At 36.0% G+C, this 13,218-nt stretch overlaps 1 protein-coding gene across 1 annotated transcript in view; it reads left to right on the forward strand.

Moving 5' to 3' along the window:
- Window positions 1-1,544, forward strand: part of LOC121061998 (regulator of G protein signaling 7 binding protein) — a 47,422-nt gene extending 45,878 nt beyond the window's left edge. Inside the window, exon 6 of the mRNA XM_040541522.1 lies at window positions 1,177-1,544. Coding sequence (XP_040397456.1) covers window positions 1,177-1,268 — 92 coding nt within the window. The 3' untranslated portion in view covers window positions 1,269-1,544. The remainder of the gene's footprint in view (window positions 1-1,176) is intronic.
- Window positions 1,545-13,218: the final 11,674 nt, after the last annotated feature.

The following is a 13,218-nucleotide window of genomic DNA, read 5'->3' on the forward strand; positions in this document are numbered from 1 at the left end:
TTCAAGACTGGCACAAAAATCACTCACTGATCACCTATGTGGCAGGCTGGGAAACACACGTTAGAGTTTGAAAGTTCTGAGACTTGCCTCAGGATCCAGGAATCATATTTTTTTTTGATTGTTTGTTTGTTTGTTTTGTTTTGTTTTGTTTCTTTGGTTGGTTGGTTTGTTTTGTTTTCTGCTCCCACACAGCACAAATTTGATCGTAGTTTACAGCTGACCTCTGAGAACTGATGCCTCAGAAATGGCCAGTTTCACTCATTATTAATACAGAACCTAGTTTTTTTAATAATCTAAGACCTTTAATTGACAAAATTACATTAAAGTATATGTAAATAGAGCAAATGAATAGCACTATAGGTAATTTATGTGGTCTGGACTGTAATTTTTGCTTTTATGTGAATTACAAGCATGGTTTATGAGATAACTGAATGCTATTGAATGAGTTGATCTTTACAAGACCTGGTCTTGCTTTCATTTAATTGAATGTTTCGCTTTTGACTTCAACAGCCAAAAGGGTTGTAAGCCCATTAAAGCTTTACATAATGTTACTGACTGCTTGCCGACCTGTTTTTTGTATGCAATCATCTGAAGAGAAAGCAGGAACGTTACTATGCTGAGAAGTTGATGTGATTTGTAAGCTTAGGAGCCATAATATTAAATGATGTCTTACTTATGTTCTTAAGCATTTGTATTACAGTGGTGTCTAGAGCCTACAACCAAAACTAGGTCCCTGATGTGGTAAGAACAGGAACATTCTTATATTCATTCCTGAGCAGAATATGCTTATTAGCCATAGTTCTTGGTCTGAAACACTGCATAAAGACAATTGAAATTAAAAGTAAATTCTAAAAGTTTTTCAAGATAGTTCATTGACAGTGCATGCGTTCAGATAAGTATAAGCATTTTGCATTAATTTAAAAGGAGGCGTTGTTTCCTTAAGGTTGTGTCATTGAACTGGTATTCATCTTGCCAAAACTTCTGTTGCATTATCAAGGAAATCCTGATAGCATTTTAAGACTCCTGTAAAAAGTTCAGGTTATTATTTTCTCTATGCCTAGAACAACAGGATCTAGTCCTTGGTCTTGTAGGTGCTCTTAAGACACATAAAAGATATAAACTCATTTGTGAATGTGCATGTTTATATTAAATTGTGGGTTTTTTTTTTCATCACAGATGATAGCAGCCTCCTAAACTTGACTCCTTACCCCTTAGTAAGAAGACGGAAGCGAAGATTCTTTGGACTGTGTTGTCTTGTCTCAAGTTAGAAGATTAAATACAGAAACACCAAGAAAATCATAACTTCGATTAAACCACTGTCATTTCATCACTGAAAAGAAGAACATTACTACTCTTGATTATAAAATATATTTTCTATGCTGGCCTATGCCTTTTTCTCTGTTGTTCCATCCCCCTTTTCAAAATAAGGGTTTTAATAGTTTAAAGTTATGGTGGTCAAGAACAAGTTGTGGAATAGATCTAGCATAACTAAGAATGTTTTTAAAACTTTTTAAAGTATGTTTTGCATGCTTACTTTCAACCACTGAGAGAAAAAAAAGAAAAAAAAAACATGAATTATGGTTAATAGGTCATTTTTAAGTTTTTTATTGTTTGAACTACAGCAAAAAGTTTGTGCATAGTACAGTATTCTTATTAGTATCATATTGAAATACTTGATCATATTCTAACAGTCTTTAAGCATAGAAAACTATTTAACAGCAAAAGTATTAAACTTCTAAAATATTTAAACAATATTGTAACAGAATTTGCACAAAATCTCCAGTCGCTTTTTGTGCTCTCATTCATAATTAGTCTTCCACTATATCTCAATTTAAAAGCTTCATAGAAAAATATCTTAATTTATGATACATAAACCATATATAAAAGTATTTAGAACTTGTAAATACAGAGAAATCATAATATCTACATACTGTACAATGCATAGAAGTAACAGATTTCCTTTTAAGCCAATAGTATCTCTACTGGCTTTTGGGAAAATAAATAAATAAATAATTTATTAAATGAAGATGTAGTAAAATAAACAATGTAAAACACAACACCAACCCATTTTGTTTCCAATAGAATTTAACGCATGGTGTCTGCATATCACTAAGTATTAACTCTTATAGGGCATGCCAGAATTATCTCAGACTGTAAGATACTAAACGTTTTACATTGTTAATAAAGTTTTTTATTTAAATTATCCTGTGTCTAGTTATATTGCCAGAATATGTGTTTTTGCTAATTTTATTGTCAAAAAACTATACAAAGCTTTCATAATTTTTTTCATTTCAAGATGTGTGTTTACAAACAGACAAAATATTATAATGAATATATAAATGCTAAAATGACAGCAAGTAGCAGTAATAGATATGAATACACCAGACTTGTACTGATATTCCAGGATGGTAGGCAAGATACCAGAAATAAACTTGTGCTAGACAGTCACACTAATCTGTAACTATCATACAGAGCAGGTCACTTTGCCCGTGTAATGTATGAGGAAGGTGACTTTCTTCCACTCCATCGTGACCCAGCATATTAACAGGAATCAAATTCCTTCTTACTGCATAAGGGTTTAGTGGTGGATAAGGAGGAATTGTTTCCTTGTCACAGGAAACACCTATACAGTTATATACTCCATGTGTTTTGTTTGTGGAATACTTTTGGTTCGTTGGTTGGGTTTTGTGGTGTTGTGTTGGTTTTTTTTTTTGGGGGGGGGTTGGTTTGGTTTGTTTTTTTGGCAAGACAGTCCCAAAAACAGTTTATTACAGAAAGCTATTAACTGAATTGTATCTGGCAGCTATTAAATTTGTTCTGACTCATTTTTCTACCATTTTTTTTCTCATCATGAAAAACTTTTTCAGCTGTCTGCTGAAAAAGTAAGAAAACATGCACATTGTCAGAAGCATTAGTGTACTGCATGGCCCAAAAATTGAGATCTAATTTAATCCAAAGAGAGGAAGACAGGATTTTTTCTTTCTGAACAGTGATCCCATCAGAGGCACACGGTTCCAGTTTCAGGAAGTCATTCAACAGAGCTTCCAGCATTTCCCTGAAAGGTTATTTTTCCTTTCACTGAGACACAGCAGACAGTTTTTTGTTGTTCTTGTCGTTGTTTTTTTCCAGGTTGTAATCATATGCTCACCTTTCACTCTTCCAGACAGAAAAAAATATTTTTGAATAATCACCCCCAAATAAGTCCTTTAAATGCAATGAGGAAAAATGCATGTAAAAAACCTTAGTAGAAGTTGTGTGTTTCCATAAGTAAAATGAATTCCATCTGAGGAATGCATGAATACATACTTCAAGAACACATAGCTGCAAGCACAATTGTATTCTTTAAATAGTACAGAAAAAGGTAACTCCAATGTGCATTATGATTTCAGGTCACATTCTTCAGAGCATATCACATTTAACATGGGAATACCCCTATGTGGTCACAAAACAGTGTGTGCACATGTGCACATACAGCATGTGCATGTATTAAAGGAGCATGGAGTCAAAATCTACAAATCTATGACAATTTCCCCACAGCAATGTCTTCATTAATCAGATACTAGATTTCTGTAATAGTAACAGAATGTCCAAGAGATGGCAGCACTGACATGTTTCCATTAAAAGTGTTCTAACGGATAGATGTGCTGTATACCTCCATCCCCAGAGACAGAACGGGTTTTGCAACTAAGAGAACTGGAAAAAAACAGCTCTTGATGTTTAATGGTTATTAAAAAATACTACTTGGGGTGATGATCTGTAACTAGAGTTAGCCAATTAATTTTGATTCAACATAAGTTAAAGAAACAGACAAACATTATTTAATTAATCCTGTAGACATTAATGCCAAAAAAACAATGAAGACAACAATACTGTGTATGGAGCAAGAGAGAAAGAGAGAAAGCAGATGGCCTTTGTACAACTTTCACACAAGCATATAGTGTTAATTCTTTAAAATCTTGTTATATTGGTACATACACAGAAATTGCGCTATTAGGTCAGTGTGGTGTCTTTTTTTAATAACTACTTTCAAATAAAGGCAGATTAAGCAGTAGGCATGTCTAATGCAATACCTGCCCAGCTATTGTCACATGGAATTTAACATGCTATGTTACATGACAGTTCATATCTCTGTATTTTTATTGAATTTATTGCAATGGAATGTGTATTAATGAGACAAATGTATACATGTTAATTAATTATGCAAAGCTCTTGACATCAATCTTATCACAGTGAGTTTCACAACTTCAGCTCATCCTGTGATGGAAGAAGATTTATGTACGTTGTCTTTAAAGGTTCTAAGTCTTTTTTGTTCTCACTGTTTTGAAGTGAACAGTAGTATGCACATTCTTGTACCTTTTGTTATTCTGTAAACTTTACTTGTTTCTCTTCTAAAGAACTAAAGACAGAACTAAAGACAACTAAAATTTCAATCTTTGTTCATTTTGAAACCTCTCCATAGTTCTAATCAATTTTGCAGCTTCTCTTCAGTCCCTGGCATTCATTATAGTTTACTGATCCTAATGGGCACATGCTTTCACTTCCAAGCCTAAAGAATATTGGTGATTGGGAGCTAATGGATTGTCTTCCAGTTATTCTTTAATAGATGGTGGGCATGATACAAGGCCTAGTAAGTATCCAAACTGAAGAGGTGCTAAGGGATAAATTGGCTTCTTCAGGAATACAGAGGATTGTCTTTCACTAAAATTTGAAAGGAAAAAAAGGTACCACAACTCTTCTGCATGGTAAGAAACAATAAGCGTAATTTCTGCACCCACCAAATCTTTCTTATCAAGGCTTTGTGCAAAAAGCTCCATCTTTTCAGATCAAAACCAAATCCTTTAAAACCACCAGTCATTTGTATTACCTTTCTTCTTTTCACAGATATTTCATTTTGTGCAAAATTCCTGTCTAAATACTCAGTTATCTATGTACAGCGTAAGACCTTCAGAGCAAAAGCAAAATACAGGCATATAGAAATAGACAGTAAATACATATTGAAGATTGCAGTAAGATGTTGTTTCTTTGACTAGTTAAGCCTTATTACCTTTTGATCCCTCAACAGGCTTACTTAGGATGAGACGCAATACAAAGACATTTATTTTTCACCATAAGATAAATATATAACTATAAATTAAAGGAAATTCAAGAGTTTGAATCCTAGAATTCATTTAGACTGCTTATGGTAAGGCTAGGACTGCCGCAAGAGATATTTATTATGTAACCCAAAACTCATTTTATCTGAAGCATATTTAGAGACTGCAGACATAAAGACCGAAAGTCAGTGGAATGAATACAGTAAACTAAATGAAAACAAATATATCTCAGAACAGTATTAGAGAGCACAACAACAAGCTTAACAAAACTGTTTTTGAGCACTGACATCATATTTACTTAGCCCCTGAGGTTAACCTGTTAATATGCTGTCAAGGAAAATTCAACTTGCAGTGAAGCACTAGCTTTTTCACATGTGAATGAACAAGCATCATAAATGTAAAAGAAGCAAGGCTTTGAATTTAGCGGGTATATAGTGGTAAAATGGGTAGTTGGAGGTGGGAGTGGGGTGGAGAGAGAGGAAGAGAGAGAAAGCTGTGAGACTTTGACAAGATCCAGATTAATTTAATAAAACTTTAAAGAATACTTTTACTTTCCCATTGTGTCAGAAATAAACAGCAGTCAGCAAGGGATAAATACTTCAATGATTTAGAAGAGCCTGGTGAACCTGCACTTGCAATATGTTGCAAATATTGACCAAAAAAATATATATACAGCATATTTTTCATGCAACCTGTGAGGTAACTGCAAAAGTAGAACTATACTAGCTTCTATGTCAGTATTTTATAAATGCATGTACTGTTGAGTCTAAATCTATTTACATATAATTCATAAGAGGGACTTATGCTCCAGAAACATTGCTGAATTATTCATATTTAATGCATAAAATATGTAGATAGCTTTGAAACATTACACAAATTTGTCAAATGTGTAATGGCATTATAAAACCCTGAACTGATTGTAAGCTATTGATACATTTTACATTATAACTAGAACCACACTCTGCCAGCATCCTGGTATGATAACAAGTATTGCTATTGGTAATTCATGAAAAATGAGTTGCTAATACAGAACTGCGTATATGTGGGCTCCTGGGATACAAGGAGTAGGGAACACCTGGCACAGACTGGGGAATGGAAAAGAGAAGAAGCAGTCGGGGAATGCTGACCCAATTCTTCTGTTAACAGCCTGGGGTTACTCATTCAGATGGCTGAAAGAATAGCAGTATTCTCCAATTCTTAACAATAGAAAACTGCTATTCACAAACTGATTTCAACTGATTCTGATTTAATATGGTTAATAAAACAAGAGCAGCTGACAGGGAACAGTTCTATGTATATCCACTCAAACTCCTGTTGCAGAAAATGGACAGAAACCATTGACCTCAGGGGAAGGTGTGTTGAACTCTTCAATAAAGCTAAGAACAAATGGCAATATTTTCAGGAGTCAGAGAGATCTGCATTTGCTTCCGTAAGGAAAGCAATTAACCTGACTGTCTCTGTGGGACTAGAGACAAGAAGAGATGAGTTTATCACAGCACTGCCCAGCTCAAGACCCTTGGCTAACAAAGTTGAATCTGGAATTGTAAAGAGGTGGTTGGGTGCCCTATAAAATAAGCTGATCTTCAATACCTGAAAGTAGCATGAAACAGGAGCTGAGTTGCTTAGTCCTGTCACGGCAGGCACAGACAGAAGCCGTAGATAAGACGCAAAGGAAGTGGTTTAAAACCGCAAACTCAGGTGCTTGATCAGTTATCATTTTCAAAATTAAAGTATTGGTCTTTGGCACCTAAATTTGCCTAAGATCTGCTAAATTTTATTTTGGATCTGGTCTAGACATGAGCGAATGGAACAAATGTCTTATGCTCTGATTTGGGACTCTTATCTACTTCTAAATGAGATACAGTTTGCAAAGCAGCTGCCAGAATGTGATTTTCTTTCTAACTAGTGCTCATCTCAGCCATATGATCATTAATAATCTATATCCTAGCCAAGATTGATGAAGTTATTTTAACCAACAACAACAAAGCTATTGTAAAGTGTTTTCCTACCAATACAGAGCTCAAAAAAAAAAAAAAAAAAAAAAAAAGGAAATATAACTGCTACAGACTTAGATCTTTGTCAAGTCCCAAGCAAGACTCTCATATTAGCCTTTCTTGTCATGAAAGACAGTCCAGGAGCACACTGAATTTTACAACATAAAAAGAAATATTTTGAAGACAACGTCAGAGATGTCTAACAGTGACCAACTGATTTTTCAGATTATTTCTATATACTGGCAATTAATCAGTGACAGGGAGTTTGAGGAAATAAAGAGTTTTCTGCCCGTACTGTTGAGATCTTACTTATTCAAAGTTGGAATATTTTACAGACAAACATAAACTCATTACATGAAAAAAGTATAAGAAATTTGGGTAACCATTTAGTTTTTTTCTAGTTGAAAATGCAAAAATAAATAAAAATAAAATAAGATAAAATTAAATTAAATTAAATTAAATTAAAATTAAAAAATAATTAAAATAAAATAAAATAAAATAAAATAAATAAAAGCAATACAGTTGCTCTGACATGATTAATTCCTACTACTAATTATGCAGTAGATAGCATCTTGCAAACTATTCAAGGAGTTCTCAAAAAGCATTCATAAGAGGCAGCCCTGTCATTCTGAAGTATAGTTTCAGCTCCATAGCTTGTAGAAGACAAAAACTAGTCATGAAATTAAAGAGGTTAATCCAAGTGTGCCCCACATCTCTCCCAAATTATCTAAGTACAGAAGCAAGATAACATAAAAATACTTATGAAAACCTTTTTGTAATATCCTGTGTCATCTACTGGAAGTAAATCTGTTCCACTTTTAGATATCAGTTCTCACTACTTGCAACTAGAATCATACTGAAGACTTTTTAATAAATAAAGAACTTCAAAATGTTTTCATACTGGGTAGCATAAAGCAACAGGTCAGACAAAGACTAATTATTTCTGCATTATCACAGCTAGATCATTCTCCTTGGGTAACCAGAGGTTGATACATACAACTTAAAAAGTTCTGTGAAGTAAGGCTCAACCACTTGTATCTATGACCAGTTTTTCAGAGTAGTAGGACTGTTTGTTCCATTTATTTATGGATGATCCTGTGCATACCCTAAAAGTAGGTATTAAAAAGAAAACAACAAAAACAAACAAAACAAAAAAATAAACCCTATGCAACCTCTGAACTATCTGCTAAAATTTTGATTAGGAAAAGCAATTAGAAAGTGAGCATGAGTGAACTAATTTAGAGTGTGATGATTTTTATTGTTATTTTTTTGGTTTGTGTTGTAAGCAAGTTGTCAATGTTAATAATTCTTATGCAACCTAAGAAAAAGACCGTATTTATAAGGTGGGAAAAAAAAAAAAAAAACAGTTGATAAGTAAAAGTATATAAACAATGCTCTTCAAATAATCCTATGTTCAGTAAAACACTAGCTGGATGCCCATGACTTTCAGCTCCAGCTTTTCTTTGACAGTGCATACTTTCTCTGATTTAACTCTAATTCTGAGATGAGGTATTACACTCCCCAGATGTCATTCCAGAACATCACTGAACAGTTACATTTATTTCTCAGTTCAGTGTCCTGGATGCTATGCTCATGCCAACACTCAGACAGGAATCCATCATGTCTCCTGTTTACAGTGATATTCCACACCTTCCTAACCTGTTTTTAAATACCATCATGGCCACCATATTTTGATCTTCCTATGTGCAGGATTCCTACAGGATATACTAGATACTGTCTTTATCTTTTGTGCATTTAATGATCTTTCCTGAGCAAATATAAAGGAATGACAGAAGTATCAAAGGTCATGCAATAATTAAGAGTTTTGCTTTTCACATTGGCATGTTTAAATAAGTGCTTGGCTTACGTTTGTCAGAGAACAAATTTTCTTGATCAGATGGTTACACTGTAACCAAATTCTCACCACAAACTGGAAGATCTAAAAATGAAAATCACAACCTTTCTATTCCCAATGTAGAACGAACACCTTTGACCTTCTTTTATGAGCATTGCACAATATGAGAGCAAAAACCACATGTGAACTACTTCCGTGAACTACTTCACGGAAGATGCAACTCTTGGTGAAAGCATAATGGGAAAGAAAAAAAAAAAAAAAAAAAAAAAAAAAGAGCCACTAGGCAATTCTAGTGACAGTGATTAAAGCTCAGCTGAAAGGCACTCACATACTACAGTGACAACAGTGATATTGGAACCCTGACCGAACTTAAAGTTCATGTGATGCCACTTTGAGAATGGTGCATTCAGGAACAGAAGGTGAGATACCAGATGTAAGAGATTCCTAATGTTGCTGTGTAGTCTTGCAAGTACAAAATCTGATTTTAAGTTTGCTACACTACTTCTTAACACTTTTTGCCTCCTCAACAGTTTTTGAGGGAAAATAAATGAATAAATAAATCCCGGAGAATTGATTACTATTTTAATTAATTAATTAATATTTAAATAAATAAATCCTGAAGTCAGAATCCCGACTGCAGAATCCATGTCTTCTAATCACTTCTTCAAAAATCCCTCCTCCACCAGGAGCTGCGCCCTCCTCAGCGGGGCCACCAGGAGGGGGCGAAGAGGGGGCGGGAAGCGCGGGCGGGCAGGGCGGTGGCGGCGGCGGGACCCCCCCCGCGGGGCGTCCCTTCCCGGTCGGGGCCCGTCTTCTGCCGCTTCTGTTCCTTCCCGACGTCGGTGCTCGGCGGGGCGACGGCGAAGCCGGGAGCTGCTGCGGCGAGCCGGGAGCTGCCAGCCGTGGCGGCCGAACCCAGCCGTCTCAGGGAGCGAGGCGCCGCCCGGTGGCGGCAACGGCCGTTGGCGCTGAGGCGAGGGCCGGGGCCTCAGGGCGGCGCTGCCGCGTCGTGGCACCGCACACGCTTCCTGAAGTAAAAACAAAGCCTGAGCAGTTTTGTTTCTTTGGCAGACAGCTCATCTACATCAAGTAGCTTGTAGGAATTTTATCTATATACTCCACGGTGGCATCCAGTCCATCTTGGCTCAGATGCCTATGTATAAATGTGTAGACCCATTTGAGTGTCATATGGTATCTTTTCCTCATGTGAAGGACAGCATTTTCCTCACAGGTTGTTTATCACAAAATTGCAAGATCTGTACAGGTGCCTCAGGGTCCTGAGAGCATCTCAAATGGCACTAGACACTTACGTTTGGGCAACTGATTTGGCCTTTCAGTGTTAGCAACATCTTTCTCTTGCCAGTTGGGTGAGGTGTGGGGACCCTTCGTAACATGGATGAACCTGCAACAAACTTGATTAGGGAAATGCAACAGGAATAGGTTTGCAAGAAGAATAGGATTGTTCATCCATAACTAGGTGGTGTGATATTAGTTGTCATGCCATTGTAAATGAAATTTAAAGTTAAAATTTTTAAGTTCTTTTTTTTTTTTTTAATCTTGATTTGTTTTTCATCCTGTAAGATCTGTCAGAAAAAGGGGAAAAGGCTAAAACCAAACTTTTCCCATTTCAAGAACAATTGCACAGTGATGCACTTACACATCTTTTTAAAGAGTTTGCTGGCCTTATGTCAGTGTAAAAGTGGGATTCTTCATTACCTATTTAAAAAATACTCTTCCTATTGTCCATCTTCATGGGCAAGAGGCAAGAGAAGCTATGGAGACACCTGTTCCTGCTGTATCATAGAATCACAGAATAACTTGGGTTGGAAGGCACCTGAAAGATCACCCAGTTCCAACCCCCCTGCCATAAGCAGGGACACCACCCACTAGATCAGGTTGCTCAGAGCCTCATCTAACCTGGCCTTGAACACCTCCAGGGACAGGGCACCTGCAACCTCTCAGGGCAACCTTTTCCAGTGCCTCACCACAGTGAAGAATTTCCTCCTAATCTCTAATTTAAATCTCCCCTCTTTTAGTTTAAAACCATTCCCCCTTGTCCTGTCATTATCTGATTGAGCAAAGAGTTGCTTTCTATCTTTTTTCTAAGTCCCCTTTAAGCACTGAAAGGTTGCAATGAGGTCTCCTTGAAGCCTTCTCTTCTCCAGGCTCAACGGCCCCAGCTCTCTCAGCCTTTCTTTGCAGGAGAGGTGCTCCAGCTCCTTGATCGTCTTTGTGGCCCTCCTCTGGAACCACGTATCTCAGTTGTTCTCGTCACTGAGGAGATGTGTAACATTGTTTTGGGAAGTTTGTGGTCCTGTTTAAGGTGCAGGACCTTTATGGAAACAACTGACAGGTAAAAAAACTTTTCCTTTGTCAGCAGGAACCTCAAAGTCTTCCTTTCTGCTTCAATAAGAGCTAAGCCAGGTTAAACCTGGGTGGAAAGGAGATATATTCTAGGGATCACAGTGTGGCAAAAGTTGAAAACTCTGACTTTAGACTATTCCACAGCCCAATAATTTATATTAAAGCTAGAAATCTTTTTTTCTGAGGTTCTATTTCCTTATAATCTTTTTTTAATTTTTTTTTTAAATCTCATTTATTAACTCAGTCATACCTCAAGTAAGTGGTACACCTTTCCCCCTTAGTTGGTGATCATAACCTTTAATGTATTTTTTTCAAGTTACCCAGCTGTCAGTGTATACATACCTGGAGCTCAGATCTAGCCGTATGCTACCAGTCTCAGACATTTTCTTTTTTGCTCTCTGAATTCATCTAGCTGTAAACTATTAGTCTCATCGACATTTGAGTTGCAGAGTGCACTAGTGATCTCCCCTTCCTGTAATATGACAACTTTAAGGATTATAGAACTAGGCTTTCTGTGCAGCTTATTTTTTTTAAGCTTCTTTCAGATTTACTGCTCCCCAAACTGCCTGATTTTCTTTAGTTTTTAGGCTGAGACTCAGACTGGTAATCATCTGTTGTTGTTCTGAATTCTTCAAGTCTACTTTTATTATCCTTCCCCCCCACTACTACTTGAGACTTCACCTTATTTCTTGTTAAAAAAAAAAAAAAAAAAAAAAAAAAAAAAAAAAAGGAGAGAGAGAGAAAAAGTTGCTGATCCCAGGAGCAACACTCTTTTGACCTTCTTTTTCCAGATTCAAACCATTAATCTCTTTCAGTTGGGAAAAGATACAGTAACAGAAGAAACCAACTGTGCATGGAACAGATCTGGCAGATGTTCTAGAGAGAGAGAGAGCGAGCATTATTTAAGATACTGAACACTTTAGAGATTTTGAAAGGTTTGGCAAAACAAATTAGTAGAATTTGAATGTAACAGAATAGATTTCCTTAAGGAAGTTAAAGTTATATATCTAAAGAAAAAATATCTATATCTTTCAAAAGATTAAGTCTGCTTTTTCTCCTTTGAAAGAAGGAGAAAAATACACAAAATACACAAATACACAAAGGAAAGGAGAAAAATATACAAATACACAAAAAGACTTTTTTTGTTAAATCTCAATCTTTCAGCTCACTTCCAGTCCTAGTCCCTAGTACAAGCAACCTAGCTCTTAGAAATAAAACTTTATTCTCCTTGTCCTCCCTACTTCGTTTATTCTGAAGTTGAGCTTAATGCCACAGTAGGTTTTTTTGTTTTGGTTTGGTTTTTTGTTTGTTTGTTTGTTTTTTAATTCTAGTACCTCACTAGAGAGATGATCTGAACTGAGGAAAAACCTCAAAGGGAAACTTCAGCACCCTGCAGCAGTTGTAGGGAAACTTAGCCTATCTATAGCAAACAATCATGCACTGGTTAGCTAAATACAGTAATAAAATTCTTGTGTCAAGTGCCATATAAGGGAAGTTTTTAAGGTACTTTTGAGGTCTGCAAATCACCTGCCAGCATCTGAGTTTCTTACACATTGTTTTACATAGTTTCTGTTACATATTATCTGAAGCCTATTTTAGACAGTCCAATTATTAATATTGGAGGCTTCCTGTTGTCTTCAAAAAAAGATATTTTTGTTTACCTGCAATTATTACCTCTTTTAATTCTTGACAGTTTTTAAAAAACAGCATTTTACAAGTGTAGATATCTCTAGACTCCTTGCATATGCCCAACTCAAGAGTGTAACCCACTCCTTTCTAAAAAATGTGGAAAACCGAAGCCTGCAGTGACATTTGTATGCCACATAGTCCTATATACCCACGTCTTGCATATATTGAAAAGAAAAACAGTGCCTTGCTACACTAGTTTTGATAAGTTTGGGCATTTTGTTGT

This window comes from Cygnus olor, chromosome Z (genome assembly GCF_009769625.2).
Source record: "Cygnus olor isolate bCygOlo1 chromosome Z, bCygOlo1.pri.v2, whole genome shotgun sequence".
NCBI lineage: Eukaryota > Metazoa > Chordata > Aves > Anseriformes > Anatidae > Cygnus > Cygnus olor.